General features: G+C 44.1%; 2 protein-coding genes across 2 annotated transcripts in view; both read left to right on the plus strand.

The window, feature by feature from the left end:
* Window positions 1-16627, plus strand: part of LOC309702206 (protein NLRC3-like) — a 361701-nt gene that overhangs the window by 24532 nt on the left and 320542 nt on the right. The window lies entirely within an intron of this gene.
* Window positions 1-16627, plus strand: part of LOC309697049 (protein NLRC3-like) — a gene marked incomplete at its 5' end in the record, with an annotated part of 40261 nt that overhangs the window by 18843 nt on the left and 4791 nt on the right. The window contains 2 exons of the mRNA XM_082518682.1: window positions 3334-3507; window positions 8843-9016. Coding sequence (XP_082374808.1) covers window positions 3334-3507; window positions 8843-9016 — 348 coding nt within the window. The remainder of the gene's footprint in view (window positions 1-3333; window positions 3508-8842; window positions 9017-16627) is intronic.

A 16627-nucleotide genomic window follows, 5' to 3' on the forward strand; every position in this document is an offset into this window, starting at 1 on the left:
CCAATAGAAGTTCAGAGTGCATTTGAAACATTTTATAAGACTCTGTATGCTAATAACACAGAGAGTAGTATAGTTGAAATTAACAGTTTTTTAGATTCTCTTGATTTACCAGTACTGAATGAAGAACAGAATAAAACTTTGATTGAAGATATAACAGAAAAGGAACTAAGAATAGCAATAAGTAAAGTTAACAGAAATAAATCTCCAGGATCAGATGGATATACGGCAGAATGGTACAAGGAGCTAAAAGAAGAATTAATACCAGTGATGCTTCTAACAATGAATTGGATCCTAAAGAAGGCTCAAGTACCTTCTAGCTGGAAAGAAGCAATTATCTCTGCCATCCCAAAAGAAAACAAGGATAAATTAGAATGTGCGTCATATAGACCAATATGTGTTCTTAATACAGATTACAAGCTGTTTACATCTATCATGGCTCGACGATTAGAAAAGTTCTTACCTAATCTAATTCATAATGATCAAACAGGTTTTATTCGAGAGCGCCAAATACAAGATAATGTGCGACGGACATTACAAATTATTAATCATATTCAAAAGAATAAAATAGAAGCAATGGTAATCAGTATCGATGCAGAAAAATCATTCGATTCAGTTAATTGGAACTTTCTTTACCGAGTCTTGCATACATTTGGCTTTCACGAAAATATAATTAAGACAATACAGGCACTTTATGATAACCCTACGGCAAGGATTAAAATTAATGGCTACCTATCAAATAGTATTAAGCTGCAAAGAGGAACAAGGCAGGGCTGTGCGTGCTCACCATTATTATTTGTGTTATATCTGGAACCATTGGCTCAATATATAAGACAAAATAAAGAAGTAGAAGGTATTAATATCCATGAAAAGGAGCATAAATTAGCCTGCTATGCAGATGATATTTTAATATTTTTGGGTCAACCATCAAACTCTTTACCTAAATTAATGCAATCATTTGAATACTTTGGTCGACTATCTGGATATAGGGTTAATATGAGTAAAACACAATTGCTTAAGTACAACTATATTCCATCAGAAGAAATTAAAAATAAGTATCAATTAGCATGGCAAACAGAGTACTTTAAATATCTAGGAGTCATAATACCTAAGGATCTTACAGAACTATTAGAACAAAATTATTTACCAATACAGAAAAAAATTAAGGAACATATAGCGAGATGGAATCTAATTCCATATTTAAGTTTATATTCGAGAATAGACTCAATTAAAATTAATATTCTTCCTAAATTATTATATTTATTTCAAACATTACCAATAGAAATTAACCAGAAACAGTTTAATGAATGGGATAAAATTTTGTCAAGATACATATGGCAAGGAAAAAGGCCCCGAATTAGATTTAAAACCCTACAACTTAACAAAGGAAAAGGGGGTGGGGCTTACCTTCTCTTAGGGAATATTATTGGGCAGCACAATTAAGGCCTATGATATGCTGATGTAATCCTTCATATGACGCTCAATGGAAAGTTATTGAGGAGAGTCTGACCTCCATCCCCATACAAGCTATTATAGCAGACAGAAGCTTGCAAAATTCAATAAAAACTATTGAAAATCCATGGATCAAGTTGACTTTTAAAATTTGGGAAACAGTAATAAAAGAATATAAACTAGAAGAGGATATAGCAGTTCTTAAGTGGTGTGCATATGACACACATTTTGCTCCAAATAAATTGGACACCAGATTCAAAGATTGGACATATAAAGGATTAACAGCTTTATGTATGGTAATGGAGGAAGGCAGACTAATTAGTTTTTGCTTTTGCATTAGATTTTGACTTTGTTAACTACTAGAAGACTAGAGGAAAAATTAGTTACATTAATGGAAACAAAAACACACTCCCTATATTTATTTATTTATTTTTCTTTCCTTTTTCTTTTTCCTTATGTATTTTTTATTTATGTTGTTTGTTGTTTCCTGTTTTGCTTCTTTTTCTTTTCTTCTTCTTCTTTCATTCTTATTGTATGGATATTTTAGTTGTTTAAATATAGAAAAAAAGAAAAAAATATATGTACTGAAAGATAGCTGAAGTTGATGGTATTGTATAGTGATTCTAAAATGTTAATAAAAAAAAGAAGCTGGAATCCAATGAGTCCAAGTCTTCTGCTGATTCAGCATCACATTCATCTTTGCTCCTCGTTCTGCATCCCCACCATGGACTTCATTCCTTTCCAAGCCAGCCTTGAGTGTCCTTTATTCAGCTCATCCTCTGCTTTACTTTTACACCTGATTTTAGCTGCTTTTCTTCTCTCCCTCATAACAAGACAGCTTCTTCTGCCTGAGAACATGTTGGAGTGATTTACTAATCCAGGGCTGATTTTTGGGAAAAATACTTCCTGTTTTCAAAGTAATCCCCATTTTTCCCAGAATGAAATGTAAGTAGAAATAAATAGAATAGAATAGAATTAGAATAGAATTCAACTTTATTGTCATTGCACATGCACAGGTACAGGGCAACGAAATGCAGTTTGCATCCATCCAGAAGTGCTTTAGTGATACAGGTATATTACAATATATATTAGCAATAGTATAGATATGTAAGTATATTACAGAAATGGGTCTATTATGGTATGTTATAATGTACACGGTATGAAGTATGTTGTGAATATTCTATAACTAAGTATGTACAGGCTGTAGTGAGTAAAAGCTATGTACAGGCTATGAACAGGATATAAATATGAAAAACTATACAGAATATGAAATAAATAACTTTACAGAAATTTGAGATATACAGCTATAAAGTGATCTAAGTGAGAACATGAGCCTTTAAAAAGGCTCTTCTGAGGCTGCTGCCAGTGGTCAAAGCCTCCAACAAAGCTCTGTAAGTACATATGTGATCATAGCTTTAGTTTTTAAATGTTTATTCTAGTTAACACAGATCAGGTGGAACAACTCAAATAAAATATCAAAAATATTAAGTGGTCATCGGTACTCAGTTTGTTCAATACTGAATACAATGGAGCACAAATTGTCCACGTTTCTGAAATATTTCTGGGTGTAAGTGTCACCAAAGTGCAATTTAGACCTGGCCTGTGGTTGTTATCTAAGTGATAATCATCAATTCTACTAAAACAAATACAAAATAAAGAAATTTGACACATTCTGTTGATATCAAAAGCACACTGAACAATTCAGTGTTGTTTTACTGCTGTTCTCTCTTCACTTCTTCTCCTCTGATTCTCTCCACATGTTGCTCTGCATCAGTGCTCAGTTTCCTGACAAAACAAGATGAAATATTGCTAAATATAATAGTATCTCATTACACTTCAACATAAGTGTTTTATTTTTGTAATTGTTTATCTGTTATTTTTCAGACTGAGTCACTGTGACCTGTCAGAGAGAAGCTGTGAAGCTCTGGCCTCAGGTCTCAGCTCTCAGACCTCTAATCTGAGACAGCTGGACCTGAGTAACATCAACCTGAAGGATTCAGGCGTGAAGCTTCTGTCTGAAGGACTGAAGAGTCCACACTGTACACTGGAAACTCTCAGGTGAGATCAAGCATTTTTCTTTCATCAACTGACAGAATTAGCAGATTAATAATAAGGCAGTCCTCTAATAAGAGGAGAAGTGGAGGTGCTTTGAAGGGCAACATACTCTTATGTTAACAAGACAGGAAGTAGTTCCTGGGAACTGCTTCCTTTGTTATTGTCTCAGTAGAAACATGATGGTGAAACAGTGATGAGTTTGCAGAGGTGAATCCACACAACACAACAATGCTGTTGCGTGCTGAAAGCAGACTTCTCACAGATTCTGAGGCTGCAGGTTTCATCACTGTCCAACCAAAATTCACTGAACCAGCAGTAAATGAACGTCCAAAACGACGCTTCATGTTTAAAAAACAGATGATCAGGGGGATTTGTGTTTACATCTTTTTTGTGTGATCTGTTCACCTGCTGTTTCAGCTGTTTGGTGGTTGTTGAGATGGTTTTGTGAACTTTTAGCTGAGATTCTGACGTTTCTGTAGATACCACACATGTCTAATTACTTTGTACAGCATGAATGGCCATAACGAGGTTTTTAACAGTAAGAAAAGTTGTAAAACTTCAGAAAATATAGTTAAAAGTCCAAAACCTTCCACGTCTGGTGGCTTGTGGTAAGGAGCAGATCAAACGAGTAAAGAATTACGTTATAATTATAAATGGCTTCAACAGCACATTCAGGTCTGTGAGACTCATTCAGACACTGAGCCGTGGCTCTGTGCTACATGCACATATTTCTGCATCTCTGCCATTCAGACACACTTTATATATAGTTTATTTTATGTAGTATTCAATACTGAACTGTACATTTAGTCTTTTTAAAGGCAGCAAGTTTTATTCAGTGTTTTCATAAAAGCCTTATTTTTATCCATTTACTGCTATTAGGAAGAACACGTGAGGTTTAAGACCTGGACCAGTTTGAAACCTTTTGTCCTCCACAGTGGAAAATGGGTGGAAATAAAAATGGGTCTCACTTTAGCCAGCTCCTAATTTTATCAGTTCTGCTCTCAGCGTCTCCTGTATATCTCCTGTATAAATGTTGCACTCAGCTTTGTGGTCTCCAATATCACTGAAATGCAGCCAGATGCTGCTCATTTTGCCTTTTCACTCTTTCCTGACACGCTTGCATTTCAGTACAGCTCCCATTTCTCTGTGTACTGGTCTCTACCACCACCCTTGCTGTCTATGGGACATTTCCGTCCTCTTTCACATAATGGTATGATCCCAGTCTGTCTCTTAAAGTGTTTGGCCACATGGTTTGCTCATCAGAATAAAACCTCAGCCGTGCTCACATTGATTATCAGCAAGCCTGAAAATTCATCAATATTTGACATATGAAATTATCTCATGGGCTGGATTTGGCCCACGGGCCATATGTTTGACACCCCTGGTTTACACAGTTTGGTATTCAATGTACAAGTGAGCTAGCTCTCAGCTAACTAGCAGACAAGCTAACTGCTGGGACTGCGTCTTTCTAACAAGAGCGTCAGACACTCAGACTGGTTTCCTTTGTGGATGATGATGTGTTCTCACACTGATCCTTCATGCTGATGCTGCCATCCACCCACTGCTCCTGGATTCATCATCATCATCATCTCCATCAGCCCTCACAATACTCCACCTTCATCAGCTTCATGTTCAGCAGCCTGGATGGACAGTAATTCTTTCCATGGGTTATGGTGGGACATTGAGAGCTGAAGTCAAACAGCAGTGAGAATGAAAGACTGATTCATTTCTATTTAGTCTTGTGATGTGCAGCTTTGTTCAGAGCATTAAGGCCCAGCAAAGATTACTGAGGTCATAGAGTCCTGATGAAACCTGTGTGCTTATAGAAACTGAGACCAGATGAACCAGAATAGAAGGACATTAAAATGAAGTGTCAGCTACACAAAGGCAAAGCTATTCAGTTGTTGCTGTGAGTTATTTAAATGGAGGATGGAGTCAGACTTTAAGCTGCTGGACTCAGTCACTATATCCTGTTGTCCTCATAGAACCTGGACACACAGACTCACCTGTGACACAGTGACACACAGTGTGGGCTACACACACATTAGAAAGTGGATCAGTCACACTTGTGCAATCATTTGTTGTGCTGGGAAACCATGAACACTTTGAATCACATTAATGGCTTTGTTACAGCAACATGCAATCATGAGTTCAAAAGTAGTGCATTGTGTACTTATTTTAATAGTACTGCAGTATGAGAAGTGCAACATTCAGTGTGCAGAAACAGATCAGGTGCTTTCTAACAGCAGTGTTCCCTTTAACACAGCAGCAGTTCAAATATTTCTGTCAGTCTGAGCTGAAACATGAATCTAATCAAATATCAAATCAAAGTTCTTTGCCTCTGCCAGGACGTTAACATTTGATCTAGTTTTTTACAAAGTTCCCTCAGCGTCCAGAGCCACCAACATACCTTTGATCAACAGCAAGTGAACATTTATAAATGTGTGTTTGCAGAACAGGAAGCAGCAGAACTATTGTTCTGTTATCAGGCAGCAGCACAAACGCTCATCAGCTCATTTACTGTGCAGGACTTTGAGTGTGTGAAGTGTGTGTTTGTGCTGGATTTCCTTTGGAGAATCTCAGTCAGAAACCAGACAAAGAAAAACTCTTTCAATAGTCCAGGTTGAGTTGACAACATGAACTGCATTTATCTTCCTCTGACTGACATGTTCTTCCTCCTCTGCACCGAGCCAGCTGCTAAGACTCACAAGCTCATTGACATTTTCTGATGATAAAGAAACTCTCTTCTTCTGCACAATATGAGCAGCAACAGAGAAGAAGCTTTCACAGGTACAGATGTTGCAGCTGTGGCCAAGTACATGTGCTGCATGTTGGAGCAGCACTCTAATGGACAGGCCTCTGTACTGATGGTGGGCTCTGCTCTGTATCCACCACACTGTTCTCAGCTGAGTCTTCCTCCTGTTCACACTCTGATGAAGCACCAACAGGGCCAACTTCTTCTCTGGTGGCTCGGATGTTGTTGCTTCCACAGGTTTCCCTCCAACAACCCTCTGTTCCTGCAGTGAGTTCAGTAAGATCTGGGTAAACAGTTGAGCTCCTTGAATCTGGCTCCAGCAGCAGTTTTCACATATACAATGTTGGCATTTTGCTTGCGTGTCTCCAGGTCTGTTCTGAATGTAGACTTGAATTTGACCACGTAGGCGGGGTCATCATCTGAGCTCTCCATCACCTGAGAGAGATGACAAAACACAGAATCACAGAGCATGAAACCAACGTTTCTCCTCCCAGAAGTTCAGTCACAGACCTGCAACAGAAACAAGAAGATTCAAATGACGCAGAGCTTTCATTTACTTATATCCACAAACATGTCCTCTACATATTCATGCTGTATTTACACACACATACAGAGGCTGTTTGTCTCTCACACACCGACAGGACACTGAGAAATACATCATGTTAAATGTACCTGCAGGCTTCCAGCTGTGCACTTTGTCCCTGTCAGCTGTGATTGCCATGGCAACCTTGGTGTTGTGGGCGATGCAGGGACGTGTTCAAAGGCAGACGTCTGGCAGCAGCATCATATTTGATGCACTATCTGTACTGAGTGTGCTGACTTTATTTCAAATGTCCCACTGCTGTGCAACATGAATCACATGTTCTGCACGTTTCTGTAACTCCCAGGTAACCATGGTTACCCAGCTACGTCCAGTAGTCTCCAGAGAGACCAACAGCTGGTTCATGTTGTAACGCCGTGGCTTTCGTAGTCTCTCCTTTTTCTACAGCTCATGTGTTCTTCTTGTGATGCTGCGTCTTGAGGCTCATACATGCCGTCATTTGTTGATCCTAAGAACGTTCCTCAGACCGACTTCTTCAACAACAGATAACTTTAGTTGTATCAACACTGCCTCCTGGAACAGTTTAAAATGAACATGTCAAAGATCTGTACCTGTCTCCATGTTTCTGTCCCCGCCCCTTTCTTTCTGTCCTGGGTCATGTGAGCGCTGCAGTAGTATTAGGCCCACCCTCAATGCTCCCATTGGCTGAGACGCATAATGACGCCCATTTCAAGCCAGCACTGATCAACATCCCTCCTGTGACCCATGGCTGTTATATTCAGAGCCAGTGAGCACTTTCACAATAATCATGATTTTAAAAACTGTGATTAAAATAATTGCTGACGTTAATCAGTTAATGAGTTAACGAGATAATAACAGGTTAAGTTGCCCTAATAATTAGACTTTGGTGACAAACTGATGTGATCTCCATGTTTCCTTTGTTGGACTGTGGGCGAGTGTCAGAACTGAATGTACTGAGTAACATGTAGAGTTTAAACATGTGTCAGTTCCAGTTTTAGAGCTCTAAAGTGCAGCTATCGTGTTAGGAATATGTTAGGAATAGACAGGAACACTGAGCACACTGAGGTCAAATCTTTATTTTACCACTCGCTGCATTCTTGATGTTCATGAATTCAGCAGCTTCATGATTGTCTGCAGCATTAATCTCATATTTCCATTAAAGTGTTGAATTTGACTGTTTGATGTTCTTTATGATCTCTGGCACCAGTTCATCTGTAGGCTGAGCTCAGTCCATCCATTTAGTGAAATGATGTTTAAAGGTCTCCTTGTTCTGTGAGCGTGCACAGATCCTGAAGCAGAAAGCCTGGGTTACAGAGAAATGATCATCACTGTGATGATGCTCATCATCTCTGACTGGGATTTGAGGTTTTGTCAAAGCAGCAAAGAAAGCCTGGCTATGTTGGACTGGGTGTGGCAGCAGCTCCCAGTTTGAGTTCAGGAGACAGACACCCTCTCTACTTTGAAGATCAGCTTCAAACTTTTTCCTTTTTGATAAAACTTATAGTTCGAGCTGGATCAGGTGACCCTGAACCATCCCTTAGTTATGCTGCTATAGGCTCAGGCTGTTGATGGACTTCCCATGATGCTCTGCTTTCTTCTCCCCTCTTTTCACTCCTGATGCTTTTATATGTCACTACTGCATGTCCTTAACTTTTGTCTCTCTGTTTTGTTCTTGTCTCTCTGAGCTCATCTCTTCTCTTTCCCCTCACCCTGCAACCAGTCATGGTAGATGCTCCTCCTGGAGCCTGTTTTCACTGGGAGGATCTTTGTATCAGAGGGAGTTCTTCTTCCCACCATCACCAAGTGCTGCTCACAGTCGATTGTCTGATGTTTGGGGCTTTCTCTCTAATATTGGAGGCTGTTACCTTACACTGTTAAACAGCTTCAGATGACTGTTGTTGTCTGTTGGGTATTGTCACTTATAAATAAAGTTACATTGAATGGATGTAAATGGATAGATGTTATTGTGACAAAGAGAAAACAACTGTTGACAGATTGATTGTTGTTTTGTGTGTCTGCAGTCTGTCAGGCTGTCTGATCACAGAGGAAGGCTGTACTTCTCTGGCCTCAGCTCTGAGCTCCAACCCCTCCCATCTGAGACAGCTGGACCTGAGCTACAATCATCCAGGTCCCTCAGGAATGAAGCTGCTGTCGGCTGGACTGAAGGATCCAGGCTGGAGACTGGACACTCTCAGGTATGGAGAGAAAATCTGATAGAGGAGGAAGAGCTGGAAACATTTCCCGTGTCTTTCACTCACTTCCTGTTTGTTTCCTGCAGATGAGACATGAACAATCACACATGCAGGAATATTTTCAGGGACAGACACACTAGTCTAGCTGGATAGTTCATGGATATTTATGTAGGGGTCTCCAAGGAGTCTGTTTGCAGGAACATTTAGGTCACAGGTGTACCTGAGATAGATACCAGTGTACCTAATAAAGTGTCAGCTAACATTTGGAAATGGAAGCTTAAATAATGACAAACTGTACATTCACAGCTGAAGTCACAATAAATTTGTTCTGAAGTGCACATTTTTCTGTTATTGTTCTCAAACAACAGAATGAGAATGAAATATTGATTCTAACAGGGCCCATAAACAGCATTAGCTTAGTAGCATTAGCTTATCAGAGTTTCCATCATGGTCACACAAATCCTTAGCAGAGAAAAGTGGCCTACTTAGCAATAGCTGCTCAAGTTGTATAAAGAAAGGGAAAACAGTATTAGCATTAGCTGCTAATGGCAGCTTACTTAGCATAAACTCTTCACATCTTTATAATGCAAGGGAAAGGAGTCACTCATGGAAGCCTATTTAGCATTAACGTCTCACATCATTATAACACAAGGGAAAAGGGTATTAGCGTTAGCTACTAATGCTTATTCACCTCAAATTAGCTTTAGCTGCTAATGGTAGCCTACTTAGCATTAACTCCTCACTAATATAATGCTAATTCACATCAAATTAGCATTAGCTGCTCATATTGTTATAAGGAAAGAGAAAACGGTATTAGCATTAGCTACTAATAATTATTCAGCCCTAATTAGAATAAGCCTCTAAAAGCAGCCTACTTAGCATTAACTCCTCACATCGTTGTTACCCAACGGAAAAGAGTATTAGTATTAGCTACTATCATTTTTAATAAGTAAGAGAAAACAGTGTTAGCATTATTGAATAATGCTAATTCACACTAAATTAGAATTAGCTATTTACAAGAGCGTACTTAGAATTAGCCGCTCACATTGTTAAAACGGAAGGGAAAACAGTATTAGTATTAGCACATAATGCTAATTCACGTCAAAGTAGCATTAGTTAATAATGGCAGCCTACTTAGCATTAACTGCTCACTAATATAATGCTAATTCACATCAAATTAGAATTAGCTGCTCACATTGTTAAAAGGGAAGGGAAAACAATATTAGCATTAGCTGCTAATAATTATTCACCTAATTAGAGTTAGCCCCTAATGGAAGCCTAGTTAGCATTAACTCCTGACATAGTTATAATGCAGGGGAAAAGGGTTACCATTATCAGATAATGCTAATTTACATCAAATTAACAATTGTTAATAATGGTAGACTTCGTATCATTAGCTGCTGTCATTCTTACAAAGCAAAGGAAAACAATATGAGCATTAGCTGCTAATGCTTTTTCATCTAAAATTAGCATTAGCAGCTAATGGCAGCCTACTTAGCATTAACTCCTCACTAATATAATGCTAATTCACGTCAAATTAGCATTAGCTGCTAGCATCAGCCTACCTAGCACTAGTTGTTCACATTGTTAAAAGGGAAGAGAAAACGATATTAGCATTAGCTACTAATAATTATTCACCCCTAATTAGAATTAGCCGCTAATGGCAGTATACTTAGCATTAACTCCTCACATTGTTATAATGTAAGGGAAAAGAACTAGCATTATCTAATAATGTTGACCGTGGCCCACTGGAAAAGTTCAGAACTAAAGATTTAGGAGTGTTTCTCGATAGCTCTTTCTCATTTGAGAAACAAATGAATTCTGTTATTAAAACCAGCTGTAAGGTTTATATTGTTGATTGATGCTTAGAAATATTTACTCATATATGCTTAGAGTTGTATAATCGATTGCATGATGATAGAGGTTTGATCCTGAGTAGTCTGTAAAGACTCTGTGTGCCTTCCAGAGTGCTCTGGCATGCACACACCACTTGGGGCCATGAGAGAGGTCGTACCCTCTCTTACTGATTTATGGTGTAGGACAGGGGTCTCAAACTCAATTTAGCTGGGGGCCGCTGCAGGCAGAGTCTGGGTGAGGCTGGGCCACATTAGGTTTTCTACAAGAAAGGCATGGTTAAAAAATTCCAATCTTCTCAAATCTCTTTATTTTTATTTTTTAACACAAAATATGAAAAATAAATAAACAAATTAAGAATTAATAAGAAAATAAATCAATCTGTAATACATAAATAAAATAATAATAAGATGTTTTTAGTCAGTGAACTTGTGTGTTTTTTTCAGTCTTCTATATCTGCTGTATTTAGATTGAAATGTCTGTATTAACAGTTCTATAACCTTCTTCTGAACATGAATGGAACACTGTAGAAAATGAACTGTTCTTCTGAACATGGCTTCTCTTGCCTACTCCTTGCTGCTAGAGACCTGGCAGCGTTTCCTCTCGCATAGCCGAGCCAGATTTGGCCTGAGGGAGGAAGCAGTTGCGACCCTCAGTATGTCTTGAAGATGATCATCCTTAAGTCTGGACCTGTACTTGGACTTATTGAAGTTCAAAGTGGAGAAGAGCTTTTGGCACAAGTATGTGCTACCAAAAAGGCACATGGGCCGCTTGAACATTCGGGAAAGCCGAGGGAAACTAGGGCTCAAGTCTCTCAAAGATTGTCCAAGCTTGTCTGCTTTTCCACTCACCTCCCTGAACTTTGCTTTGAGTTCAGAGTTGCACTGCAGCTCAATGAGCTCCATTTGAAGCACAGAAGGGGCATCTTGCACATCAAAGGAGAAGGGGTCCGCAAAAATGTGAAAGGTGGCTCTGTGTGTCTTGAAGTCAGCAAATCTGTGATCAAATTCCTCCTGTAGCCTCAAAATGACATCAACATACTCGTCAGCACTGAATGGTGTGCCTGCATCCACGAGTGCCTTGCATGCTGGGAAATGGCAAAGGTTTGTCTGAGAGAGCTGAGCTTTCCAGAGCGCCAGTTTTGTGGAGAATGCTCTCACGTTGTCATAGGCAGCACTGACAAGTTGCCCCTGGCCTTGTAACGTCTTGTTCAGTACATTAAGCTCATGTGTCATATCAACAAGAAAAGCTGAGTCCATGAGCCATTTGGGATGAGTTAGCACAGGAACACTAACTCCATCCTTCTCCATGAAGGCTTCACTTCTGCTCTCAACTCAAAAAGTCTCTTTAATACATTTCCCCTGCTGAGCCAACGTACCTCAGTGAAGTCGAGCACATCCCCATATTCTGACTCCATTTCCTCTAAAAAAGCTCAAAACCTTCGGTGCTTTAAGCCCCTGGATCTGATTTGGTTGATGCATTTCACAACAATAGACATCACATTGTCAAACTTCAGGCATTTGCTGCAAAGGACCTGCTGATGGATGATGCAGTGCAGAGCAATGGCCTCCTCCACGCCTTCCTCTTCCAGTTTGTTTTGTGCCACCAGTCCATGTTTCCTCCCTGTCATTGATGGCGCTCCATCTGTTGTTATTCCAACAAACCTCTTCCATGGCAAACCAACATTCTCAATGGCATCACACAGCTTGTAAATATCTGCTGAGCGGTGGTCTGGCCATGCATTGGAATTACTGTGAGCAGCTCCTCCATCACTTCAAAACTGTCATCAACACCACGGACATACATTGGGAGCTGGGCAGTGTCGGTGATGTCTGTGGTCTCATCAAGAGCGACTGAGTATACACTGAAACATTTGGCTTTCTCACACAGTTGGTCATAAATGTCACTTGACAGGTCAGAAATGCGATCTGCTGCGGTGTTGGCAGAAAGGCTGATGTTGCTAAACTGACCTTTCTTTCCCGGACAGACTATATTTGCAGCCTGCAGTATGCACTTTTAGAGAAATGCACTGTGGAATATACTAGGCACAGGTACACGCACACACAGGTCTTTATCGCCAAGTTCCACATTTATTTACACTTTCACACACTGATACTATCGCACAGAATGACAGCTGTCCATCCCAGCTGATGTGTGTCTCTCTTTTTTCCTCCCCCGCTCCTCTCCGTCTCACTATAACACAGGGGAGGGAAACCATCATCAGTCCATAAACAACATCAGCTGTTCTTACCGGCCTCGCAGCGCCGCCCTGATGAGCCTTCCGCTCCACTCCTCCCCTGCAGCTGCGCCCGGGGCCACGCCTCCGCCACACACCCCCACCGCCCGTTCGAGGCCGGGGAGCCGTCCGGCCGAGCCAACTCCCCCCCCGCGAGCGAGAGAGGAAATCGGCCACTGCCATCTGCGCCCCCGGCCTATGGATCACCTTGAACTTAAAGGGCTGCAACGCCAGATACCACCGGGTGATCCGGGCGTTGGCATCCTTCATGTGGTGGAGCCACTGCAGCGGGGCGTGGTCCGAACAGAGGGTGAATGAGCGTCCCAGGAGGTAATAGCGCAGGGAGCCGACCGCCCACCGGATGGCCAGGCACTCCTTCTCCACGGTGCTGTACCGGCGCTCGCGCTCTGCTAGCTTCCGGCTGATGTATAGGACAGGGCGGTCGGCCCCCCTTACCTGCTGGGACAAAACGGCTCCCAGCCCTCTGTCCGAGGCGTCAGTCTGCAGAACAAAAGGGAGGGAAAAGTTAGGAGTGTGAAGCAGCGGCTCCCCACAGAGAGCCTTTTTCACCTGCACAAACGCCGCCTGGCACGGCCCCGTCCACTGGACCAGATCCGGGGCACCCTTTCGAGTGAGATCGGTCAGGGGGCTGGTTAGCTGCGCAAACCCCGGCACAAAGCGACGATAGTAACCCGCCAACCCCAAGAACCGTCTCACCTCCTTTTTCGTCCTGGGGCGCGGGCAGGATGCGATAGCCGCCGTCTTCTCCACCTGTGGACGCACCTGCCCGCCCCCCAGGTGGTACCCCAGATACTGCACCTCCCTCCGTCCAACCGCGCACTTCTTCGGATTGGCCGTGAGCCCCGCCCCCCTCAGGGACTCCAGGACCGCGGCCACCCGCAGCACATGCTCCGCCCAGGTGTCGCTGTGGATGATCACGTCATCCAGGTAGGCGGCAGCATACGCTGCGTGCGGACGCAGTACCCGGTCCATGAGACGCTGGAAAGTGGCCGGGGCCCCGAACAGGCCAAACGGAAGTGTCACGAACTGGTACAAACCGTACGGAGTGGAGAAGGCCGTTTTCTCCCTGGCCTCGGCAGACAAGGGAATCTGCCAATAGCCCTTGGTTAAGTCCAGTGTCGTGAAAAAGCGGGCCGTGCCTAACCGGTCCAGGAGCTCGTCGACCCGAGGCATGGGGTAGGCATCAAAGCGTGACACTTCGTTCACCCTGCGATAGTCGACACAGAACCGTATAGACCCATCCTTCTTCGCCACCAGAACGATGGGGCTACACCAGGCGCTGTGCGACTCTTCTATTACTCCCATCCTCAGCATTTCCGCCAATTCCCTCTGCACGATTTTTCGCTTGTCACGCCAGGCTGCGTCACGAAATGGTGCTCGATGAGGGACGTCCGGCCGGGCAGGGGGGAGAACACGTCCGCAAAACGCTGTTGCAACGCGACAACATCCGCTCTCTGGGCCTGTGTGAGATGGTCATCACAAGGGAGGGAGGCGGGAATGATAGAATTTGGCACCTCAGGCCCCAACTCATCTCTCTCCTTCACCAAGCTCACCAGAGAAGCGGTTTCAACCTCTCGCCACAGTTTGAGGAGATTGAGGTGATAAATCTGCGTGGCTCCTCCCCTGTCCGACCGAGCGACCTCATAGTCCACGTCCCCGACTCGCCGTGTGACCACAAAGGGTCCTTGCCACTTGGCGAGCAACTTCGAGCTGGAAGTAGGGAGTAACACAAGCACTTTATCTCCCGGTGAAAATTGCCTGAGCCTAGCCCCTCTGTCATACAGGCGTTGCTGACGCTGCTGAGCCTGGAGCAAATTCTCCCGTGACAACCTCCCCAAAGTGTGGAGTTTTGCTCTCAGGTCCAACACGTACTGAATCTCATTTTTGGCGGGGCTCGGACCGTCCTCCCAGCTTTCTTTAATCAGGTCGAGCACCCCACGTGGCCTCCTGCCGAACAGCAGTTCAAAGGGAGAAAATCCCGTGGAGGCCTGGGGCACCTCCCGCACTGCGAATAACAGAGGGTCTAGCCAGTGATCCCAATTGCGTTCATCCTCGTTAATGAACTTCCGAATCATGGACTTTAAAGTCTTTTTCAGCCGCTCCACCAGCCCGTCCGTCTGAGGGTGGTAGACGCTGGTCCGAATAGATTTAATGCCCAGTAATTCGTACAGTTCCCGCAGTGTACGAGACATAAACGACGTGCCCTGGTCAGTCAGTATCTCTTTCGGGATTCCGACTCGGGAGATGACCTGAAACAGTGCCTGCGCCACACTCTTTGCGGAGATGGTGCGCAGCGGAACTGCTTCCGGGTACCGCGTTGCGTAATCCACCAATACTAACACAAAGCGGTAGCCGCGTGCACTCCGGTGAAACGGCCCGATGAGGTCCATGCCGATGCGCTCAAACGGGACCTCAATGAGGGGGAGAGGGCGCAGCGGCGCCTTCGGTATGGCCGGCTGGTTAACAAGTTGGCAGTCCGGGCAGGACGCGCACCAGCGGCGCACATCCGCTCGGATGCCCGGCCAATAAAATCGGGCCGTTATTCGCTCCAGAGTTTTCTCATAGCCCATATGCCCTGCCATGGGGTTATAGTGGGCCGCCTGGAAAAGCGTTTCCCGGCGGCCCTGCGGCACCAACAACTGGGTGTGTGTTTCCTCTGTCTGAGTGTCACGACTCACTCGATATAATCGGTCGTTTAATAAGACGAAACGCGGGTAGGTCTGCGCGGCCTCAGGGCGCACCACGTGACCATCAATAGCCATCACTTGGTCAAAGGCTGAGCGTAGGGTGCCGTCACGAGACTGCTCCAGTGGGAAATCACCCATGGGGGACACTTCCGGGGCCGGCGGGACGTCCCGTGAGGGACCCGCCGGCTCCTCCCCCCCGGAGTCAGTGTCGGACGACCCCGCGTCACCGCTGAACGCCGCGCACACGCTACACCCCGCTTCCGGTCGTGATCGCACCCCCGCGTACTGTCCCAGTAGCTGATGAAACCCCGGCCAATTGGTACCCAGAATCAGGGGGTGCGACAGGCGCGGGCTAACCGCCGCCGTTACTCTATGCGTTTTGCCCTTATACTTTAATAAGAGCGGCACTATGGGATACCTGTGAACGTCACCATGCACACACCTCACCTCCACCCATTCTGCCTCCAGCAATGCCCCGGGGCGAACCAAGCTTTGGTGTACGAGGGTCTGCGTGCAGCCCGTGTCCACCAACGCCTGGCGTATACCCCCTCGAGTCCTTACCGGAATACTGTATGTCCCTCCTGGACCGGGGGAGGGTGCTCGGGCGCCAGCAACACGAAACACCTGCCCCACTTCCATAAGCGGACAATCCCTCCTCAGGTGCCCCGGCTGCCCGCACTTCCAACACTCCGGCCCCGGCGTCTGTGCTGCTCTCCGTGGCTCGGGGGCGGCTCCACTTGGCTCGGCTGCCCTGGACGGCACCAACGCCGCGAAAGGGTTAGTGGGGCTCAGCGCCGGCAGCCGCTCTGCCTGCCC

The sequence above is a fragment of the Aulonocara stuartgranti genome, assembly GCF_965226115.1.
Source record: "Aulonocara stuartgranti genome assembly, chromosome: 3".
Classification (NCBI taxonomy): domain Eukaryota; kingdom Metazoa; phylum Chordata; class Actinopteri; order Cichliformes; family Cichlidae; genus Aulonocara; species Aulonocara stuartgranti.